Source organism: Xyrauchen texanus, chromosome 10 (assembly GCF_025860055.1).
Source record: "Xyrauchen texanus isolate HMW12.3.18 chromosome 10, RBS_HiC_50CHRs, whole genome shotgun sequence".
Classification (NCBI taxonomy): domain Eukaryota; kingdom Metazoa; phylum Chordata; class Actinopteri; order Cypriniformes; family Catostomidae; genus Xyrauchen; species Xyrauchen texanus.
Window position 1 is genome coordinate 14,674,272 of NC_068285.1, and position 23,659 is coordinate 14,697,930.

At 36.4% G+C, this 23,659-nt stretch overlaps 2 protein-coding genes across 2 annotated transcripts; one reads left to right on the top strand and one right to left on the bottom strand.

The window, feature by feature from the left end:
- Positions 1-930: 930 nt before the first annotated feature.
- Positions 931-3,866, bottom strand: mllt11 (MLLT11 transcription factor 7 cofactor). Its single transcript, XM_052136615.1, has 2 exons — positions 3,727-3,866; positions 931-1,794 (listed from the first exon to the last, which is right to left on the bottom strand). The coding sequence occupies exon 2, from the start codon at positions 1,786-1,788 to the stop codon at positions 1,534-1,536; it is 255 nt and encodes an 84-aa protein (XP_051992575.1). The 5' UTR covers positions 1,789-1,794; positions 3,727-3,866; the 3' UTR covers positions 931-1,533.
- Positions 3,867-8,239: 4,373 nt separating this feature from the next.
- Positions 8,240-22,838, top strand: mindy1 (MINDY lysine 48 deubiquitinase 1). The gene is made up of 10 exons (XM_052136123.1): positions 8,240-8,462; positions 8,879-10,320; positions 10,813-10,870; positions 13,613-13,677; positions 14,874-15,032; positions 19,425-19,527; positions 20,099-20,241; positions 20,629-20,820; positions 21,833-21,994; positions 22,228-22,838. The coding sequence occupies exons 2-10, from the start codon at positions 9,643-9,645 to the stop codon at positions 22,306-22,308; spliced, it is 1,641 nt and encodes a 546-aa protein (XP_051992083.1). The 5' UTR covers positions 8,240-8,462; positions 8,879-9,642; the 3' UTR covers positions 22,309-22,838.
- The last annotated feature ends 821 nt before the right edge of the window (positions 22,839-23,659 follow it).

The window sequence follows — 23,659 nt, forward strand, 5'->3', positions numbered from 1 at the left end:
GATTTTTTTGTTCACTTGTTTTGACTGTAAAAACTCATAAAATACACGTTAAAAATGCATTCTCTGAAAAACCTAAATATTTTATGCAGTGTTGTTTCTAAAACAAGATTAATCAAGTTTGTCTTGTTTTAAGGATTTTTAGATATTTTCACAGAATAAATAATATAAAAATGATTATCAAGAATACAATTTTTGCCCTAATATCAAAGGTCTTGAAATAAAAGAAATTATGATCTAATGTGAATCTTCTTGATAAACAAATATGATCGTTCATGGTAGCATGTGCATGTAAAATGGCTAAAAATAGCATTTTAGCTTAGTGTAAAGCTGACAATTTACACAAGATTTATTTCTATTTCTTCTGCTCCAAACGTCAAACTTACGTCTCTGTCTGCTCGTATGAATGTAACACATCATAAGAAAGTGTTTCACCGCTGGTCAAATACACTTTGGATCACATCATTTATATGTATAAATCTTTTCCATCTGAAATAACTAAATATTTAATTTTAAAAAATGACAATAAAATGTAAAGTAATCTCTTCAGTAATCAAAATACTTTTTGGAATGTAACTGTATTCTAAATACCAATGATTAAAATTGTAACTGTAGTGGAATACAGTTACTTATATTTTGTATTTTAAATACGTAATCCTGTTACACGTAATCCGTTACTCCCCAACCCTGTGTGTGTGTATATATATATATAATTTACTACAAGTTTAATTTGTAGATTTAGGATTGAAAAACTGGTGCACCTATTAAAAACACAACCAGCAACATAAAAATGTAAGTTTCATATGTCATGACATTTAAATGAATGTGGATACATATTTGTGTTGCCTCAACTTTTCTCAGAGGTCAATGCTCAAAAGAAGGTTATATATATTTTTTGCTTAATAGCTATGAAATGAAAACACTGTAATACTGATGCTTTTTATTATTAATTTAGCAGCAAGCTCACTTTAACTGAGATCTGACATTTGCCATATCATTTAACATAATGGGGGAAAACAGTGAAAAGCATTAGATCTGCATTTTACATTGACATCTGTTTAATGCAAAAACACCATTCAGGAGATAACAGCTCAAAATGAGTAAAATTATGCAGTGGTATTACAATTAATTTGGCAGAAAATAACATTATACAGCAAACTTTCCAGAACAGCTTTAGATAGATTATCAGAATCACCATGCATTTACATGTAACAGGGACCTGAAGCTGCATTAATCTTATGTTTTGTGCATGACCAAATGGACCATCACACAGTTTACATTTCTAATATAGCACTGGGCAGTGAGATGCAAACAATTTCCTTTGCCTTTTTTTGCCTTCCTAATACATTCACATTCAGGAATGCCCTTATAGTTTAAGCACATATCCGGTCCTCACAATGGCATGGCAAGTAAGGCATGATATAAATACATGACTCCTGTAATCATTTCATTTATCAAATCAGATCAGAGATTTAGTGTGACCAGAGTGGCTTTAAAAACAGATTTGGCGGGAACTGATAACTGAGTTGCAGTGTCTTATAACAGCAGGTTGAAATCCAAGATATCAATACTAGCAATGGGCTCTTTCCAGTAGTTGAAAGTCGAGTACTTCAGTAACTCAAAATCTTCCTCCTCCTGTGCCTGGGCTTTCAAGGAGCTCTTGGTCGACTTCCCTTCTTTGGACATGGTGATAGAAATGCCCAGGTCCTCCAGCTCTGACAGATCCAGTGATGGGATAGGCTCCCTCCAAAAGAGGAAGGAGTCGAACTGGCTGCTCACTGTGTCTAACATTTCGATCTGCATGAAAAGAAGAGGCACTTTTGACAAACAAAGATGTGAAATAGTGGCATACGATGTTGCAGCTGATTAAAAAAGACAACATCACAACTAACTTGCCAAAAAGGATGCATGGAATTGCTCCTTATTTAGAACCGGTTCATATATTCTCTTTGTGAACGCCCGGCATCTCCAAGAGCTATTTTTAGTTAAATGTTATTTTCAGAGAAACTTAAGCTATTTACATCTGCAAAACCACTTTCAAATGCAGGTCACAGCCAAAATAATAAAGACAGAAAATATAATAAAAATAAAATAATAAAAAACAATAAAACATAGTATAACACATAAATATGAAAGTAAATGAATCAATAAAATAAAAATCAATATATTAATAATTATTTGTATTATAACAAGCACATAATTCAATATATATTTAACATAAACGTATATATAAATATTATATATTAATGTGTATATATATATATAAAATACATACATATATATATATATATATATATATAAACGTATATATAAATTTGATATATTAATGTATATATATATATATATATATATATATATATATATATATATATATATATATATATATATATAGTTATATATATTAATGTATACAAATAAAAATTTTTAAAACATAGTATAACAAGTAAATATGATAGTAAATTAATCAATAAATACAATACAATAATAATCAATATATTAATAATGATTTTTATTATAACAAGCACATAATTCAATATATATTAACATAAACTTATATATAAATATTATATATATATATATATATATATATATATATATATATAGATAGATAGATAGATAGATAGATAGACAGACAGACAGACAGACAGACAGACAGACAGACAGACAGACAGACAGACAGACAGACAGACAGACAGACAGATAGATAGATAGATAGATAGATAGATAGATAGATAGATAGATAGATAGATAGAGATATATATAATCTATAACTCACCATAACCCTTTCTTATAACTTAAGTGTCAAAATCAATATTATCCTTGACTAATACATTTATGTAAATATTTGTAACATTTATGGTTGGGGTCATTCGTGCTAGTAAAAAGGCCCTCTATACTTTGTGCATCACAGGCAATTGTTAGGACTATTATATGTCTATTATAAATAAAACAAGCACAAATAAACAATTTAAGACGATGGTACTCAAGTGATATAATTATATTAATATTATAGTTGGATGCAAAGGTTTAAGACCTAACCGAATCGAGTACAAATAATTATTATCTTCTCGTTACAGATAACACATTGGAAGTTGCATCTAAGGAAACACGAATGATTCTGATTAAGCTGCTCTAATTAAACTGTTCATGTGTCTGTTGCGCCGTGGCATTTATCGCTGGTCAGACAATGCAGAGGCGGTAAACGCCCAATCGTTAGACAGGATCTGTAGATGTGACCCTGTATGAGATGAAATCCCTGCATGATCTTTTTGCAGCATCTCAAATGCACGTCTGTCTAATAAAAGAGACGCTCGCGCGCTGTCCCAAAAATAGTGATGGCGCATCTCATGACAAAGCATTTCTCAGATGCATTAGGACAGTGGTAATCATACATTTCCAGCATCAACCTTTAAAATTATGGAAATAAAACACGTTAAAATTATTTAAAAAACGTTCTTCAAATAAGACCATATCAGATCTTTGACATCACGTCTATTTGATGGCACACCAAGAGCACATTAATTGCTTAATAGAATGAAATGGCCAAAAATACTGATTAATAAAATTATTATTCATAACAATTTGAAATAATATATATATATATATATATATATATATATATATATATATATATATATATATATATAGGGCCTATATATATATATATATATATATATATATATATATATATATATATATATATATATATATATATATTTGGACGCCTACCCTTTGTATTTGGTCGTTCTCTGTGAATTTAAAGCTGTTTGCAGTTATTCAAATTTCCAGAATAAAAGACGCTGCCTCTCTGTGTCCAGTGTTCTCGCCGGTGTCTGCTCAGCATGTACCAACCGCACCCAACATCACTAGCGACAGTCGTGAGCGACTCGCGTTGGCCCCGCCCACATTCTGTACTGATTCGAGGGTCCTCCAGTGACAGGTGCATGATTAGTGTCAAGTGGGCGTGGCCGGTCTTTTGTATTCTTGAAGAAACCGTATGACTACATGAAACGCATTATATACTCTTGTCTTTAGAGACCCGGCACGTATATCTATAAAATGCCAAGATAGTGTAACATTTCAAAGCATTTTCAAGACATTTAGATAATAATAGACTAGAACACATTCTGATATATTTTTACGTATTATTTTTCATATATCAAAAAGATGATGCAACAAATCAGGACAAATCTAGAACAGGATTAATTACTTTCACACTGAAATTTCATGAGGCCCAACTGGCTGCCAATCACATATTGAGCCACACATAACACATAAGATACATGCATTTTCTCAGGCATTTTTGAGTCTAAATAGACTCAAATTGGAGTGGTGGTGGCGTAGTGGGCTAAAGCACATAACTGTTAATCAGAAGGTCACTGGTTCACCATTGTGTCCTTGAGCAAGGCACTTAACTCCAGGTTGCTCTGGGGTGATTGTCCCTGTAATAAGTGCACTGTAAGTCGCTTTGGATAAACGCGTCTGCCAAATGCATAAATGTAAATGTAACTTGCTACATTTCTGTAGAACACCCAAATGAAATGACAATAGCCGTATCGTACTGTTCATGTGTTGTGCTTGCTATAGTTTACTTCCATGTTGTTTCTTCATCAAATACAAATTTCAAATGTTAATCAAAAAAATCCATGAAACATCAGCATCACCTTGAGTAAGAAATGGCATGTACAATTTGTAATCAATCATAATTTGTCATTTGACGTGCCTTGCATTCTGGCTGAAGCTCCAGAGCTTTGAGCACCAGAACCTTGTATATATACACTCACCTAAAGGATTATTAGGAACACCTGTTCAATTTCTCATTAATGCAATTATCTAATCAACCAATCACATGGCAGTTGCTTCAATGCATTTAGGGGTGTGGTCCTGGTCAAGACAATCTCCTGAACTCCAAACTGAATGTCAGAATGGGAAAGAAAGGTGATTTAAGCAATTTTGAGCGTGGCATGGTTGTTGGTGCCAGACGGGCTGGTCTGAGTATTTCACAATCTGCTCAGTTACTGGGATTTTCATGCACAACCATTTCTAGGGTTTACAAAGAATGGTGTGAAAAGGAAAAACATCCAGTATCGCGGCAATCCTGTGGGCAAAAATGCCTTGTTGATGCTAGAGGTCAGAGGAGAATGGGCCGACTGATTCAAGCTGATAGAAGAGCAACTTTGCCTGAAATAACCACTCGTTACAACCGAGGTATGCAGCAAAGCATTTGTGAAGCCACAACACGCACAACCTTGAGGCGGATGGGCTACAACAGCAGAAGACCCCACCGGGTACCACTCATCTCCACTACAAATAGGAAAAAGAGGCTACAATTTGCAAGAGCTCACCAAAATTGGACAGTTGAAGACTGGAAAAATGTTGCCTGGTCTGATGAGTCTCGATTTCTGTTGAGACATTCATATGGTAGAGTCAGAATTTGGCGTAAACAGAATGAGAACATGGATCCATCATGCCTTGTTACCACTGTGCAGGCTGGTGGTGGTGGTGTAATGGTGTGGGGGATGTTTTCTTGGCACACTTTAGGCCCCTTAGTGCCAATTGGGCATCGTTTAAATGCCACGGCCTACCTGAGCATTGTTTCTGACCATGTCCATCCCTTTATGGCCACCATGTACCCATCCTCTGATGGCTACTTCCAGCAGGATAATGCACCATGTCACAAAGCTCGAATCATTTCAAATTGGTTTCTTGAACATGACAATGAGTTCACTGTACTAAAATGGCCCCCACAGTCACCAGATCTCAACCCAATAGAGCATCTTTGGGATGTGGTGGAACGGGAGCTTCGTGCCCTGGATGTGCATCCCACAAATCTCCATCAACTGCAAGATGCTATCCTATCAATATGGGCCAACATTTCTAAAGAATGCTTTCAGCACCTTGTTGAATCAATGCCATGTAGAATTAAGGCAGTTCTGAAGGCGAAAGGGGGTCAAACACAGTATTAGTATGGTGTTCCTAATAATCCTTTAGGTGAGTGTGTATATGTATATATATATATTTTGTCTTAATGCGTATATTCTATATATACTTTATTTTCTATCCAATTTTTATTCTTATTCTATTTTTATTTATTTATTATTAATTTTTATTTTATTATATATTTTTTTATTATTATTATCAATTATCTATTGTGTTGTTGCTGTATTGTATTGTTTTGCACTGGAAGCTCCTGTCACCCAAGACTAATTCCTTGTATGTTTAAGCACACCTGGCAATAAAGCTCATTCTGATTCTGAATAAAATACTAATTTGTCTTGTAATAAAACAAAGAAAAAGATATCCTGTGATCGTAAATGTATATAGATACTGTATGAAATAATTACAAAAATTGTTTTTATGGAAGCACAAAAAAAAGCTACAGTATTAAATACTTAGGATCTTTAAAGGGATAGATCACTCAAAAATGTTCTAATAAACTCTAATTATTTACTCACCCTCTTGCCACCCCGGATGTGGATGACTTTCTTTCTTCTGCAAAATATAAACAAAGATTTTTAGAAGAATATCTCAACTCTGTTGGTACATTCAGTGTAAGTTAATGCTGAAGGTCCATAAAGCACATAAAAGCAGCATAAAAATGGTTAAATCCATGTCTTCAGAAGTGATATATTAGGTGAGGGTGAGGAAAAGATCAATATTTAAGTCATTTTTTACTCTACATCTCCAGCCCCAACCAGTAATGTGCATGAAGAATGTGAATAAACAAAAACAAAAGAAGAACAATGTGAAAGTGAAAGTGGAGATTTATAGTAAAAAAAAGAAGAGTACTGAAGGATTGATCAGATTTTTTCACCCTCCAAATTATGGATGAGGTACAGGGTGTGGAATGAGGTCCCAGGTCACTAAAGACCTGAGGTACATGTTTAAGGGTTAATGGGTCCATGTTAACCAAACCCATCACTGAAATGTTGTCCTGTTTACAGAATCAAAGAAAGATGCTTTATTCTTGATTTTTTGATAGGCATCTTATGATATTGAGACAATAACAAGCACATGATTCGATGGGTAACCTAAATAAAAAATGAACTTTTAGAGTTTCTGACTGGATTGTTAAAAAAGCTGGTCATTAGAGTAAATTCTCATACTTAATCTACATGGAGGGAAAAGTCTACCCAGTCAGACAATAAGTGCATCTCATAGGCTACAGGGCACAGCAAACAGCATCATGTAAAAACTATGAAATAGTTAAAAGCAAGCATTTACATTTCAGAGAGAGAACAGACTTGATACGTTTAATGCATTTTCAACCGCATATAGCATGTTTTATTAAACAATGTTCTTCATAAGAGGTTGTACATCTTTCCTGTTAAGTGACTATGCTGGGGCGAGCAAGAGTCTTATTTTAACCTGATTTAATTTGGTCTTTCATACTCAAAGCTACCTTTCACCTTAAATGCCACATCAAGCCTAAATTCCATAGACAAAATAAATGATTAATGGTAGAGTTCAGCATACAAGTTAATTCCCAGTTATACACAAACCTAGAACAAAATCTAGTTTAACCGGTAAAGTTAAACATTCACTAACGTGCATTTCTTTTGTACCTTTTCCTCCCCGGATTGTGCTTGCAACATATGAAATGTCATTAATAAATATTTGTTTGTTTTCATAAACCAGTTTTTACCCTTTGTGAAGGTATATAGTGTGTTTGTTGCAATTTATAGGGTTTTTAATAAATTATTAATTGATGTGTTTGCACTAGATTAATCAAAACTTTTTAAAATGTATTGCAGGTACCCTTATTTAAAAGGCCATAAGATCATCACAAAGCTGTCCATATCTAAAATGGATTGTAGCCTACTAATTGAAGAACAGATTCACCAAGTTTACTAAGATTAATGTAAGGTTTGCTTGGTCTGTAAAAAGCTGAAGTTATAGAAATCTCATTCTATCCTATTCTATTCTATTCTATTCTATTCTATTCTTTGCTGTTCTGGTCACGCCCTTAAGATGTACATCTTGCACATGCATTTACATTTTCCAACCACAAGAGGGCACTAGATTTGAGATCAAAATATTTTCTTTATCCGTCTTAAATTTTGCAGCAGCATTTATTTTTATTATTATTATTATTATTATTATTTTAATCAAACAATGTGATATTTTACCATAGTAAAACACTTTGCCACCACGGTCAAAATACTGCTGAGTTCTGAGCGAAGAGTTTTCGATTTCCGGTATGACGTCACTGTTTACAAACATTAGCACCGGAAGTGAGACAGGCAAAAACAAGATTACGGAAAGAGAGTGAAGAGAGAGAGAGGGAGAAAGAGAGAAATAAAGAGAGGGAGAGAGAGAAAGACGTGCGCCTGCATCAGCCGGAGATCTAAACCTGTGGATTTAAGCCCGACAGACTCACAATTTGTATTTATTTCACAGTTTATATCTCTGGAATAAAGCTGAGCTTTTTAAAGAACCAAATGTCTGCACGAAAGGTCTCAATGGTGAGTTGTAGCTGTTATTATTATTCGAGCTGCTGCCTGTTACTCTTAAAATCAGAATAGCTGGTTCAAACTGGCTTGTTTTTCCTCTATAATATCAAAGACTGAATTGGTTAAAGTTGCTTTTTGTACAAATTGCTTTGCAAATGTTGCCAACAGTACCTTACTTATTATTCTAATAAGACATTTATTTTTCTACCAGTTCAGTTGTGATCAAAAACCTCTTTGCAATGTTCATTGTTTAAGCAATAACAACAGTGACCTATTTTGCTCATATACCATTTTTCTGTGCTGCAGTTTAAAAAGTGTAAGTAAACAGTGTTTAATGTAAACAAAGATGTCAGTGGTTTGGGTGTATCGTGTGCTTAGGCCATTTTAGTCAAATGTGTAATTGTTTGACCTCTTTCTGCTTGTTTCAGAGTTGGAAAGGTTTGTAAAGTTTAAAAGCTGATACCAGGGATACAATCTTGACCTCCAGTGATTCACCCCTCAACAATCAGCTGAAAGAGCTGAAGAGCGCTGCTTCTCTGCTGACACGTTGGATTTGCTTCTGGGTTGTTCTTTGAGCATATGTTACTATTCAGAAAATAATTGGCAAACTATTTATTTTCCAGAGCAGGGCTCATATTTATGCCCACTTCAGAGTTATAAAGTTATGTATTGGGTTTCGCCTGTTTGTTCACAACGTGTTCGTAATTGCTGACATGCCCTGTGTGTGGTCAAAGTAAGCCGACTCTGTGACTCAGCGACTCAGCTGCTCTCTGAATTGGGTAACACAGAAACAACACTGCTAGGACTGTTTTGCTCAGTTCATTCTCTTGTGATGGATGTGGAATGAAAGCAGACTTGTCAAGGAAGTCCCACGGTTTGTTTTTTTTATTTAAAAAGGAATTTATGCATTGCGTCTTTCAACTTTTTGCCTAAAGTCAGAAATAAAGCCATTATTTTTAAATACAAAGAGTGAATCTTGGAAAAGTCACTCAGCCAACTCTAAAGGACTTGCTAAAAGTGCTAAAACTCAGGAAAATTAAGTAAACAAAAATTGTTTTGGGGGGAAATAAACCGTCACTGCCAGGATATATTTGGTCAAAATATTTTTTTCTAAAAACATATTTGCTTTTCATTTAAGTTTGAATTGAGCTTGTTAGTTGTAAGGAAACATTAATAACTCTTGTGTCAGGTCATGGCAGATTCTTGCTCCGATACCATTGATGGTGAGGTTTTAGGCATTTCTGAAGGACAGAAGTTTAATACAACCAAAAATGAGGACTTTGACCCTGCCAGACTACAAGAGAAGAAAATCAGCCAAGAAGAGGTTGTGGGTTCCACTGAGCATGGGAGTACACATGATGGAAGTACTCCATGTGTTACGAAAGACGACAGGACACCATGCAAGGATCCTCCTCCAACCTCATCGTCTCTTGAAGATGAAGCTAAAACGGCTCCGTCGGTCTCAGTGACCAGTAGGAGCCAAGACAAGACTGATGATTCTGAGATCATCAATAGCCAATCCTACACACCCAGCCAATCAGAAGTGACGCCCACTTTCTCCATGGCTAGTCTGGAATTCTCAGAGGAGACTAATGGGATACCTCCTGATGGACCTTTGATTTCATCTAAATCTGCTCAGGATCGTGATTACAAGTTTTCACCTGATCAAGTTGCCTCTCAGGAGGGGGATGATGCTGGGGTCTGTGGTGGGGCAGCTGCAAAGGTTATGGCATCAGAGCCGACCATGCCAGCGTATTATTTTGTCAAATGGATCACCTGGAAAGAGAAGAAGACAGCGATCATCACACAAAGCGAGAATGGACCTTGCCCGCTGATAGCCATCATGAACATACTGTTGTTGCGTTGGAAGGTAAGCCATTCACTTTTTCCGGTTATCCCATGGGGTATGAAGAGGTATGAAATCTGCTGGTTCCAAGGTACAGCGTAGCTATATTTGATCAAGGTTGCATCTGTTTACTTCCTGTATAATGGATTATAAGTTGTTAACCAAGGCAAGCATCTCTATTACTCATACTTGAACAATCCCTGATTTTTGCCAGTTATCAGCATATTGCCATGCATTTGACTCCAACATTGAGCTGAAGTTGAAAGGTTCATGTAAAGTATATCTGTTTATTTCTTCTCATGGGCCAGTAATAGTCCCATGACTCTACTATCTTTGTAACCGTGTAATCACGAGGTCACCAATATAGAAGAACTCTGATGAAACACATTCAGCATAAGCAAACTTGTGAAATCAAAATTAGGAGGTGCTGTAACTAAAAGCAGTTTCATGTGCATTTATTTTAGATCAGTACATAGGTTAAGAAATTAATGTTTGAAATATTTGTTTATTATTTAGGTGAAGTTTCCTGCTCAGACAGAGGTGGTCACCACAGAAGAACTAATGGCTCACCTTGGTAAGATGTTTTGGACATGAAGTATGTTATATTTCAATAGATTGCAACAGTCTGGTTCCGGAAGTAAAAATTACATTCATTTTTTCCAAAGGGGAATTGATTTTTAATGATAACTTCTAAACTGTGAGCTCAGAGGTTGTTTATCGATGGTTTATGCTTCCTTTAAAGCCAGCAGTCCACACATTCCTCTTCATTTTTATATAATGGTATTTAATAGAGGAATTACTGGTGAAGAACTACACTACCCATGATTCTGATGGGAAAATATCCACCAATCAGAAAATCGCAGCAAACCAAGTGCGCCAGCAGTGACTACCCTCTCTCATGATGCAATTGAGTTGCTCCCCTACATGCATAAATCTGAATTTACCTATAATCAACAACTTTAATTCAATAGTTTTTTTTAAAGGTGAAGTATGTCATTTCTGTGCTACTATTGGCACCAAATGGAATTGCAAACAACCTTTGCCAACACTCCTTAAGCCCAAAGTATGCTTCCATTTTGTCGTGAACGTTCAACGTCTGCGTACTGTACAGTCGAACACAAGCCTGTCAAAGTATACTCCATCTGACTGTGCACGCATACACAGTCGGTTGGCACGTGCACGCTACGACTGTATGAGATAATGGACTATTACTATTCAGGAGTTCAGACCCATTAAGATGTCTTTATAGTCCTCCAAACTTGAGGTATACAATTGCAGGTATCGCCCTCATCACACACATATTCTTGACGTGGACATCAACTGTTGACGTTTTACACCTTCGTCTCCAGTTGTTTACCGCGATTACATTTTCCTCTAGTGCATCTTCGTGATAACAACGGCTCAAACATGAGTGTTGCCACTTTTTGGACACACTAATTAGTGTAAATATTTCCAGGCGCATTCTGCACGCTAAAAGACACCCGGTTAGAAAAATTGGACTGTGTGCATTCAGTGCTCGAGCACTCTGCTGATGATAAGAATTGCATCACGCGTCCTGTATGCAAACTTTCAGCATTCGCATCTGACCGAAATATACTTTGGGCTTTATACTCATTAGGCTATTTCGCACTCTCTGATTCCCTATGAACAAATAGGCCATACTAAATAAAAGGTGATAAACGTTTAATATAGTGATAAACAAAACCACTGTAACATATACACACTGGACAGAAAGCATGGCAGTGGAATCGGGTCGTCCGATAACATTGTCGGATTGAACGGCAGCTGGGTGTGCGGGGGATCCAGTACATGGGGGTAAGATGGTTCTTCTGGTAACTAGTAAGCGTAACGATACATATTCCGAGTATCTTACAAATTTATTTGAAGCTCAACATTAATGAACTAACTTGAGTGGATCTTACCAGTCAAGAAGCAACTCTGTCTGCAAGTTTGATGTCTCGATTGATCCCCAAAAATTTCCTCAAAGTCCTTCACCTTGTAAATGTGATGCCAATATTCACTCTGTTTTTACTACGTTCTCAGGCTCTGTGTTTTAGAAAGTCATACAATTTTTGTGAAGCTAAATTTCTTTTCCTCAGTAACATGTCTGCCATGGATGTTCATATTTGCAATGCTGAACAAGTAGCCATGCCCCAAGCTCACTCTGTAGGTTGAGCTCGAAAGGGATGGGTGGAGCTGAGCGGGTCGCTCAAAATATAAACATCAATGATTTGATGGTGCCTGGGAGGCTCATTGTTTATACTTTTGGGTGAGATAAACCCACAAATGGCTTACTCAGTTGTCAATGAACAATAAACTGGTATAAAATAACATTTTCACTTCAAAAAAGTTGCATACTTCACCCTTAAGTTATGTCATTTGCAATGCTTTATGGAGTTGTAGTTCATTCCCTCATTAAAGATATTAAGTATACAGTCATATATATTATTATTTTTTATTCTTTCTTTAAAGCAAAGTTTATGTTGTTATTCACCTCTGAGTTGGTTTGTTTGGTTCATGGCTTAGAAGAACTATTTTATGAAGGATTTTATAAAGTCCATATGACTTTTTTTTTTTTTTTATGGGAAAACCAAGGCGCCTGAAAATGTGGATGGGAGCTGTTGCGCTCCGTATGCTTTTAGGTACATTTTAGTGCATGACTCATGGCACGTCTTTCCAGTTAATGTTCCATAATTACTTAAGTGACTGAAGTGGTACTCTACAATAAACTTTATGGTTTGAAACCGATGGCTGGACTGACTTGAGAAGAATGGGTGTGGGGCAATGTGAAAGCATTTGTGTTGCAGTACCACTAATGACACATCAATAGCAACAATTATGTATTAAGATCATTAAATCCCTGCCCCCAAAAGTAGACTCTTGTAGGTGAGGCTTTTCCAAAGAGACATGCATTACACTGTTCTGACAATCCCTCTGGAGCAATCTGGACTTATGTGCCTTGCTCAAGGACACAGTAGTAATTGCTCATTGCTGGGTTTAAACCTGAAACATTTGAGTTACCAGTCCAGATGTTTAACCTCGAGGCCATACGATCCTGCTATTTAACCTTGGGTGTAGCTCATGTTTCAATATTTTCTTTTTATGGTGACCCTTGAAAGTTTTTAAACATTTAAGCCATTCTTAAAAATGTGTGACTCTCATTGCATTAGATAACAAAATATAAAACCAACTGTCATCTGAAAACAAATTATGCTACAATTTTTTTAGTACTGCATTTTTCACAATTAACTTTAATTAACTAGTCTCCGTTTAGTGTAATGTAAAATGCTTAAGTCTGATTCCCTTCTCATTGTAGGTGAATGTGTGCTGTCCATCAAACCGAGAGAGAAAGCAGAGGGTATGGAGCTCAATTTTCAACAGGTAAATCGGAGTGTAGGAAAACATGCGTAACAGGCTCTGATCGGCACGGATCTTGAGCACATGTCCAGTGATATTAATTAACATGTTAAACAGACGAGCAGCTCTAGGAACCCAGAGCTTTAACTCTACAGTCCCATATAGACAGACATTGGGAAGGCCTTCAATCCATGAATGAGCACTTTTGATTCCTTCATTACCAATTCAAATACAACAGTTACAATGTTTGTTTGTGTGTGGGCTGGAAATAAGCGTCCTTTTGTTTACACAAACATAGTTATATTGCCAAATCTATGCTGTTCCTTTGTTGAAGATTAGAACTTCTTTAGCCCATGTGTCTCTTTCTCAAGAACATTTCACTTCACTGGAACTTCACTTGTTTCTTAAATATAATAAACTTGAAATTGAGCTTTAAAGCTTAATTTAAAATGTATAAAGATGTCAAATAGAAATACCCAAGTTTCTTTGTACTTTTTGTCATAGAATTGCAGTTAGTTGTATGCTTTTAATGTTTGCTTTTTACTTTTTAATTAGATTAGAGCTTAAAAAAGTTGGCAAAGGGGGCCTGGGTAGCTCAGCGAGTATTGACAGTGACTAGCACCCCTGGAGTCGCGAGTTTGAATTCCGGGTGTGCTGAGTGACTCCAGCCAGGTCTCCTAAGCAACCAAATTGGCCCGGTTGCTAGGGAGGGTAGAGTCACATGGGGTAACCTCCTCGTGGTCATGATTAGTGGTTCTCTCTCTCAATGGGTGCGTGGTAAGTTGTTCGTGGATCACGGAGAGTAGCATGAGCCTCCACAAATGCCGGGAGTCTCCGCGGTCTCATGCACAACGAGCCACTTGATAAGATGCGTGGATTGACTGTCTCAAAAGTGGAGGGAACTGAGACTTGTCCTCTGCCACCTGGATTGAGGTGAGTAACTGTGCCACCACGAGGACTTACTAAATAGTGGGAATTGGGCATTCCAAATTGGGAGAAAAGTGGATAAATAAAAATACAAATAAAATAAGTTGGGAAAGACAGCATCTTGTGTTAACAGTTGAGGTAAATGCTGCTTTTACTAACTTACCCTCAACACAAACATCTTGCATTTACTGAGGTCAGTAACATGAACATGATAGACTAAACTTAAATGGCAAGGTCTTTTCATTAAGGTCAAAAGACTTCATTTGTTATGATACTTTTCACTTTCTTCACAGAACATGAGTGATGCGATGGCTGTGCTGCCAAAGTTGTCAACAGGCCTCGACGTTAATGTGCGTTTTACGGGTGTGTCTGATTTTGAGTACACTCCTGAATGCATCGTCTTTGATCTGCTCGACATTCCACTCTACCATGGCTGGCTCGTAGACCCGCAGGTTAGTCAACAGATAATTGTTAAAAATGTGTATGTTTGTCATCCAAGCAAAAATACAAAATCAACAGTGTTGGGAAAGCTACTTTGAAACTGTAGCTTCCCAAACTACTTAACTAAACTGTTGTCAAGCTACTCTTTAAAAAAATAGTTAGCTTCACTACATGTTACTAAAAAAAGAAGCTAATTACATTAAAGCTCAGATATTATTTCATTCTGCTATCAGAAGTTCTGAAGACCTAATAGTTATATATTTAATTAGGGTGCCCCTGCACAATTGGGGTGACAACATTAAATTGAACATATACATTTATACTTAATAATAGTGGTTGACCGATATGGGTTTTTCAGTGGCAGATATCGATATCTACAGAGCAGTTTGGCCGATATACATGTATACTATACAGAATTTTCTACAGTATTTACTAAAATTGTATAAACTTGAAAAGAAAAAGACCTTGAAAACAAAGTATTGACTATCCATTGACAAATCTATTGGTAGATTTTGGAACTGAAACAATGGAAAAATAACCCTTTTGTTAATCGGCCAAGCAAATATAGTTATCAGCCGATGCCAATTATCGCAATCTAGACAAATACTGTATAGCGCTTTTCACAACACACATCATTTCAAAGCAGCTTTACAGAAAATCGTGCATTAACAGAAAATGAAACTGTAATATCTATAAAGTCATCGAGTCATCATTGTTTAGTTTGATTAAATATGATGTATATTGTGTATACAAATATATTATTAAATACAAAAATTATTTATAACCCCAGTGAGCAAGCTTAAGGCGACTGTGGCAAGGAACACAAAAGATGTTGGTTAATGGAGAGAAATAACCTGGGGAGCCAGTTCGCCTCTGGCTAACAGCATGAATATAATGCCAATATTAGTTATTTATGTGCAGTGCAGGTCATGGTATAAAATTAGTAAACTAAGTAAGTGTTAAGGGTCAGCGTTCTTACAAAGATTTTGTATGAACTGTAAGATTAATGACTAATGTCTTTGAAGTTCAGCTAAGATTAACTGCAGAAGTTCACATAGATTCAATTGTCCTTGTTAGTTGGCTGATGAAGGGTTTTGTTGGCAAATTATTGATAGTCTATGTATTCAATTTTAAGAGCGTAGTCCATCATTAGACCGAGGTGATGCAGGTAGTGATCAGTGAGGTGCATCGCAGTTCAACCAGCAGGTCATTTTGGTGAGGTCTATCCTAAGTCCAAGGATCAGGCAGTGACATATGAAGTATCCCTTGTCTTATGGTTGGAGTTGGCATCAGTTTATCCCCTGAAGTCCATCGTAATAGACTGAAGTGATGTTTGGCTGGCACCTGCTGCAGTTAGTTGTCACCATTCAGAGACACATAACAGTGGAGTCCGACACAAAGCAGGAAAATAGGTAGATTTGGCCGGCTTTGGTAACCTCGGCATATGAATCCCGAGGTTGAGACAGGGAAACAAATAGAATAATATTAGCATAGATGCCAATCATTTTTTTTTTGTAGAGTTATAGAGCATGATCAGTGTTTCTGGTTCTAGCAGACCTAACTAAAGCAGCCTAATTGTGAGTTGATGGATAACTTGGGTGTACTTAAGTCAGACGTTTACATACACCTTACCCAAATACATTTAAACTCAGTTTTTCACAATTCCTGACATTTAATCGTAGAAAACATTCCCTGTCTTAGGTCAGTTAGGATCACTACTTTATTTTAAGAATGTGAAATGTCAGAATAATAGTAGAGAGAATTATTTATTTCAGCTTTTATTTCTTTCATCACATTCCCAGTGGGTCAGAAGTTTACGTACACTTTGTTAGTATTTGGTAGCATTGCCTTTAAATTGTTTAATTTGGATCAAACATTTTGGGTAGCCTTAACAAGCTTCTCACAATATGTTGCTGGAATTTTGCCCCATTCCTCCAGACAGAACTGGTGTAAATGAGTCCAGTTTGTAGGCCTCCTTGCTCACACTGTTTCAGTTCTTCCCACAAGTTTCGTATTGTATTGAGTTCAGGGCTTTGTGATGGCCTCTCCAATACCTTGACTTTGTTGTCCTTAAGCCATTTTGCCACAACTTTGGAGGTATGCTTGTGGTCATTGTCCATATGGAAGACCCATTTGCAGATCTTTGTCCCCATGTGCACTTGCAAACTGTAGTCTGGCTTTTTTATGGTGGTTTTTGAGCAGTGGCTTCTTCCTGGCTGAGCAGCCTTTAATGTTATATCGATATAGGCCATATTTTACTGTGGATATAGATACTTGTCTACCTGTTTCCTCAAACATCTTCAAAAGGTTGTTTCCTGTTGTTCTGGGATTGATTTGCAGTTTTCACACCAAATTACGTTAATTTCTAGGAGACCGAATGCATCTCCTTCCTGAGCGGTATGATGGCTGCGTGGTCCCATGGAGTTTATTCTTGCATACTATTGTTTGTACAGATGAATATGGTACATCAGGCATTTGGGAAAAAAATAATTCTGAGGTCTTGGCTGATATCTTTTGATTTTCCCATGATGTCAAGCAAAGAGACATTAAGTTAGGTAGGCCTTAAAATAAATCCCCAGGTACACCTCTAATTCAGTACACGTCCTATCAGAAGCTAATTGTCTAAAGGCTTGACATCATTTTCTGGAATTTACCAAGCTGTTTAAATGCACAGTTAACTAAGTGTATGTAAACTTCTGACCCACTGGAATTGTGAAATAGTTCATTAAAAGTGAAACAATCCATCTGTAAACAACTGTTGAACAAATTACTTGTGTCACAAAGCAGATGTCCTAAACGACTCGCCAAAACTGTAGTTTGCTAATATTAAATCTGTGGAGTGGTTAAAAAAATAGTTTGTAAACTTCTGACTTCAACTGTGTGATCATATTTCTTGGTTCTCGTCAGCACTCTGGCTGCTGCATTTTGAACCAATTGAAGTTTATTTATTGATCTTGCTGGACATCCTCCCAGTAATGCATTACAATAATCTAGTCTTGAGGTCATGAAAGCATTAATTTGTTTTTCGGCATGAGCGACAGAGCATTTGTTGTAATTTAGCAGTATTTCTAAGGTGGAAGAATGCTGTTCTACAAACATTGGAAATTTGATTTTCAAAGGACAGATTGCTATAAAATATAACACCCCAATTCTGACCTGGCAGCTTTTAGTGCCTGTCTGTATCTACAGACTCTATCCTTCCATGCATCACTACATTTTGTATTCTTCCACTTGTGCTCCATTTTCCGAGCTGCTCTCTTGAGAGCATGAGTGTGATCATTTTACCATGGTGTGGGGCATTATTAAGAGTGCTAGAGAAAACTATATTTGTATTTTCTGATATTACTTCCGGTTCTTCTAGACTTTTTGGATTATTGAGTATATGAGATAATTCTGGAAGATTATTAGATAATTAGATTATCATTCTACCTGAACGATAGCATGGTGTAGATTGAGTAACATTAGCTGATCGCATTATACAAGAGACGAGGTAATGATCTGAGGTCATCGCTCTGCGGCAGAATTTCTACAGTATCAGTATGAACTCCATATGACAGAATTAAATCGTGTGTATGATTATGGCTATGAGTCGGTCCTGGCACATTTTGTCTGAAAAATAGGCTAAAATATTTTAGCGTGTGAAAGAAAAGAAAAAAACATCTAGAAAACATCCTATTGTATATATCCGAGTAGAAATATAGTAATAAACGGCAGAAATTATCTAAATATAATAAAAAGCCTGTGACTTATGGCAAAGTCCCTTTAAGGCTGCACAGGGGCTTAAAGGAATGATCCGGGTTCAAGTTAAGCTCAATCAACAGCATATGTGGCATAATGTTGATTACCACAAAAAATCATTTCGACTGTCCCTCCATTTCTTGGGGGCACTTACAATGTGGGCAATTTTTTGAGAGCTTAAATACAGAAATGTGAAGCTTCTAAAAGTTTATAAAAGCACTTGCATTAATTCTTGTGTTAAAATGTGTGTATTATTTGAGCTGTAAATTATAATTTTTACAGTCATTTTAGGGTTTTAAGGTTTGTCGACATTACATGGTTAGTATGTGGTTTAATCACACTAAAATCATGTTTACACGCATATTCTTTGTCTTGTGGCTGTACTTTTGAAATGTTAAAAATTGGCTCCATTCACTTACATTGTAAGTGTCTCCCTGTAACCCAGATTTTTTACTTTTTTTCAGTGAAAAGGAGGGTCTAAATGATTTTTTTGTGGTAATCAACATTATGCCACAAATGCTGTCGATTGAGCTTAACTTGTATTAAACCGGAATATTCCTTTTTAAGTGAATCATTGAGTCTTTTAAGTGAGCTAGTTCACATCACGTATATTAAGAAGTACCGAATCTTTTAAAAAACTTAATAATTAAATTTTGTCTTGACAGAGTCCTGAAATGGTGTCTGCAGTGGGAAAACTGAGCTACAACCAACTGGTGGAGAAGATAATAGACTTCAAGCTCTCAACAGATAGCAGTCAAGTCAGTGAAGGTATATGAAGAACTAATTCATGATCAGACAGTGCGTTTCCATATAGTAGAATCAGAATCAGCTTTATTGCCAAGTATTCTTACACATACAAGGAATTTGTCTTGGTGACCGGAGCTTCCAGTGTACAACAATACCAACAATACCAAAAACAGCAGCAAGACATAGGTAAATTAAAACAAAAAAGAATAAAAATAAATAATTATACATATACATACACTCACCTTCATACATACCCACATACACACACACGTAGGGCAAATCTATTACAATCTGTTATATAAAGAACAAAAATACAGTATATTATGTACAGAGCAATGTAAGTAATGGCAGAAGTGGATATGTTGGATAATATAAATAGACTTAAACTGTGTATTGCACATCATTATTGCTCAATGGGGCAATTTAATTGTTCATTAGATGGATAGCCTGAGGGAAAAAACTGTTCCTGTGTCTGATGTTCTGGTGCTCAGAGCTCTGAAGGGTAATCCAGTTCACAGAAAGTGTTGGAAATGAGACCGTGTTAATGCCTGATTGTAAATCATTAACTCTCATAATCTCTTTGTGTTGACAGGTTTGATAGCAGAGCAGTTTTTGGAGTCCACAGCAACCCAGCTGTCATATCACGGCCTGTGTGAGCTCAGCACAACAGCCAAGGAGGGCGAGCTGTCTGTGTTTTTCAGAAACAACCACTTCAGTACCACGATAAAGCACAAGGTGTTTACCAGCCTCCCACACCAACAGTATCCATTGTCCTAAGCTGATTTTAACAATCCCTGTGCCGTCAAGCAGCTTTAGAACAGCCGCCACCAAAAACAGTGAACATGTATAGACACGGTTATACCAAAAGCACAGGAGTAGTTAATTATATCTAATGTTTTTTTTTTTTTGCCCCTATGTTAAATATCATGTTGCAATAATTGTGTTTTGGAAGGGTTTGTGTGAATTTCAAATAGAAAGGAGCATTATAACATGTTTGAGTTTATACTTCTGGAAATAATGACAAATGCACTTCAACTTTCAGTGGCTTTCTAGCAATAATTGTCATATTCATACATTTGAGCTGATGATCCTGTTCTTGATGTTCATTGGGTGAAATTGCAGGGTCACCTCTACATACTGGTCACAGATCAGGGTTTCCTGCAGGAGGAGAATGTGGTGTGGGAGAGTCTTCACAATGTGGAAGGGGACGGAAACTTCTGTGACTCAAACTTCAGATTGTGTCCCCCATCCCAGAAACCCTCAGCAGCCAGCCAACCCACCTCACAGCAACAGCAGCAAATGCAGATTGATCAGGTGACTTGAGTGGTTGTCTTTTTTTCTTTTTGCAGCATTTCTCAAATTAGATAAATAAATGAGATCCTTTTTAGGCCCACTTTTCATTTATTAGTAATAATGGTATTTTTGTTTTGTTTTGCTCTGATCAAGAATCATCATGTAAGAACATAATGTATCTCAGGTATCTAAATTTTATTTGACCTCCAATTTATTAAGTATACCATCTGCACCCATTGCAATTAGATTAGGTTAGTCTGACCCAAACTCACCCAAAAAGGAAAATCCTCTCATCATTTACTCACCCTCATGCCATCCCAGATGTGTATGACCATTTCTTCATCTGAGCACAAAGACTTTTAAAAGAATATCTCAGCTCTGTAGGTCCATACAGTGCATGCGAATGGTGACCATTCTTGAAGCTCAAAGATATGAAGGCAGCATAAAACGAATCCATGTCTTCTGAAGTGATACGATAGGTGTTGGGGAGAAACAGATCAATATTTAAGTCCTTTTTGTTTTACTATAAATCTCTTCTTTCACATTGTTCTTTTGCTTTTTGGCAATTTGCTTTCTTCGTGCATATCGCCACCTACTGATCATGTCTCATCAAAGGTGGAGATTTATAGTGACGAAGGACTTCAATATTGATCTGTTTCTCACCTACACCCTTCGTATCACTTCAGAAGACATGGATTTAACCACTGGAGTCGTATGGATTACTTTTATGCTGCCTTTATTTGATTTTTGGATATTCAAAAGCCTGATCACCATTCTCTTGCATTGTAAGGACCTACAGAATTGAAATATTTTTCTAAAAATCTTCATTTGTGTTATGCAGATGAAGGAAAGTCATACACATCTAGGATGACCTGAGGGTGAATACATTATTAAAGGATTTTCATTTTTGGGTGAACAATTCCCTTAAGTGCACCTTTAACATGTAACATAGGTACACCACACAGCTTGTGAAATAATGTGCTCAGTATGTTGCTGGTTCAGTTGACTTTCATTGTGTTATCTGTAATTTCAGGACTATCTGGTGGCGATGTCTCTGCAGCAGGAGCAGGGTGAAGCTCCTGGACCCTTGAGTGATCTGGAGCTGGCCAGACAACTGCAGCAGGAGGAGTACCAGCAACCTCAGCAGCAGCAGCAACAACAAAAGCAGCAGCAGCAACAACCCTCTGCAGGACAGGTACTTCCTTCTCACCTCAGGATCTCCATTATGCTTGAAACTATATGGGCTAGTAACTGTATTTAAGGTTTGTCTTACATAAATGACTGTAACTGTGTCAGTTGTGAATTTACCATTCATAAACATGTCAAGCTAAATATACTTGCACTTGAGAATACACGTATTTATATATCTATAATAATACCAATCTGAGTGATTAAAATGGATTTCTAAAGGTGTTTATTTTCCTGCAGATGAGAGGTCAGGCCACCGCTCAACACGGAGCACAGAGGCGTCGAGACAAGAAGGAAGACTCTGATTGTTGCATTCTTTAAATGCACTCGCGTTTTAAAGTTAAAGTCCACTCGCCACCATAATCAGACTCAGCTTCAGTTAACATCTTTCTTCTGTACTTCTGTTGAAACAAGGGACATTTCTAGACCTGTCGTCCCAATGCCAAGCCTGCCTTTCCTGTACAGTTGTCCTTCTGTTTTTGCCTTTCCATTAGCCTCATGGTTTGAACTGTTGCTCATCATTGTCTTCTGGACCAAATAAAAAGGTAGCAGTTGTTTCTGAACACTAATGAGCGTTTTTCTGAGTGCTAGTAAGGACCTAACTATACCAGGTTAAAGTATTTGAAGAACTGTAACAGTAAATAATCAGGTATTGTTATAAGACTTTAATATTATACTGAAATACTACTGTCTGAAGTTGATCTGTAAAGTTACTTGCCATCAGCTTTTCATCTAAAAGTGATGTACAGTACACAGTACTCTGTGCTTTGATTTGGGGCTCTGGGGTCCTTTTAAGCTGAGACAATAAAATATACCTTTTCTGTGTTAATATGAAATGTGTGGCTTTTGATTTATGAAGGGGATCTTAACCTGTGTTACAATGTTATTATTTTATAAATTAACTTAAGTGCAACATTTTTAAGTGAGAAGTTTAATTGAAAAATTTGCATAAATGTAAACATTTCTTCATATTTGACATTTCGTACAGTTAACATGGTCAGTGTAACAAAATGTCTTAAATTTGAATAGTGAGTTTTTTTTACACTGTAACTTTATCAAAAAATGTCAAAACTCTAAAACTGTTTATTTCTAGAGCTTCTATTTTTCATTGCATAATTTATAATTTTTTTCTCATTAGAAACTTTATTTGCATAACAATTTTAGCAAAAAGTTTAAATTAAAAATTAACAAATGTAAAATTTCTTCGTATTTGATCTTTCTTACGAAGCATGGCCAATTAAAAAAATCTACTTAAATTTGATTAGTGACCTAGAAAATAAACTCAGCAAAAAAAGAAACGTCCCTTTTTCAGGACACTGCTTTTTAAAGATAATTTTGTAAAAATCCAAATAACTTTACAGATCTTTATTGGAAAGGGTTTAAACAATGTTTTCCATGTTTGTTCAATGAACCATAAACAATTAATGAACATGCACCTGTGGAACGGTCATTAAGACACTAGCAGCTTACAGACGGTTGGCAATTAAGGTCACAGTTATAAAAACTTATGACACTAAAAAGACCTTTCTACTGACTCCGAAAAACACCAAAAGAAAGGTGCCCAGGGTCCATGCTCATCTGCATGAACGTGCCTTAGGCATGCTGCATGGAGGCATGAGGCTGCAGATGTGGCCAGGGCAATAAACTGCATTGTCCGTACAGTGAGACGCCT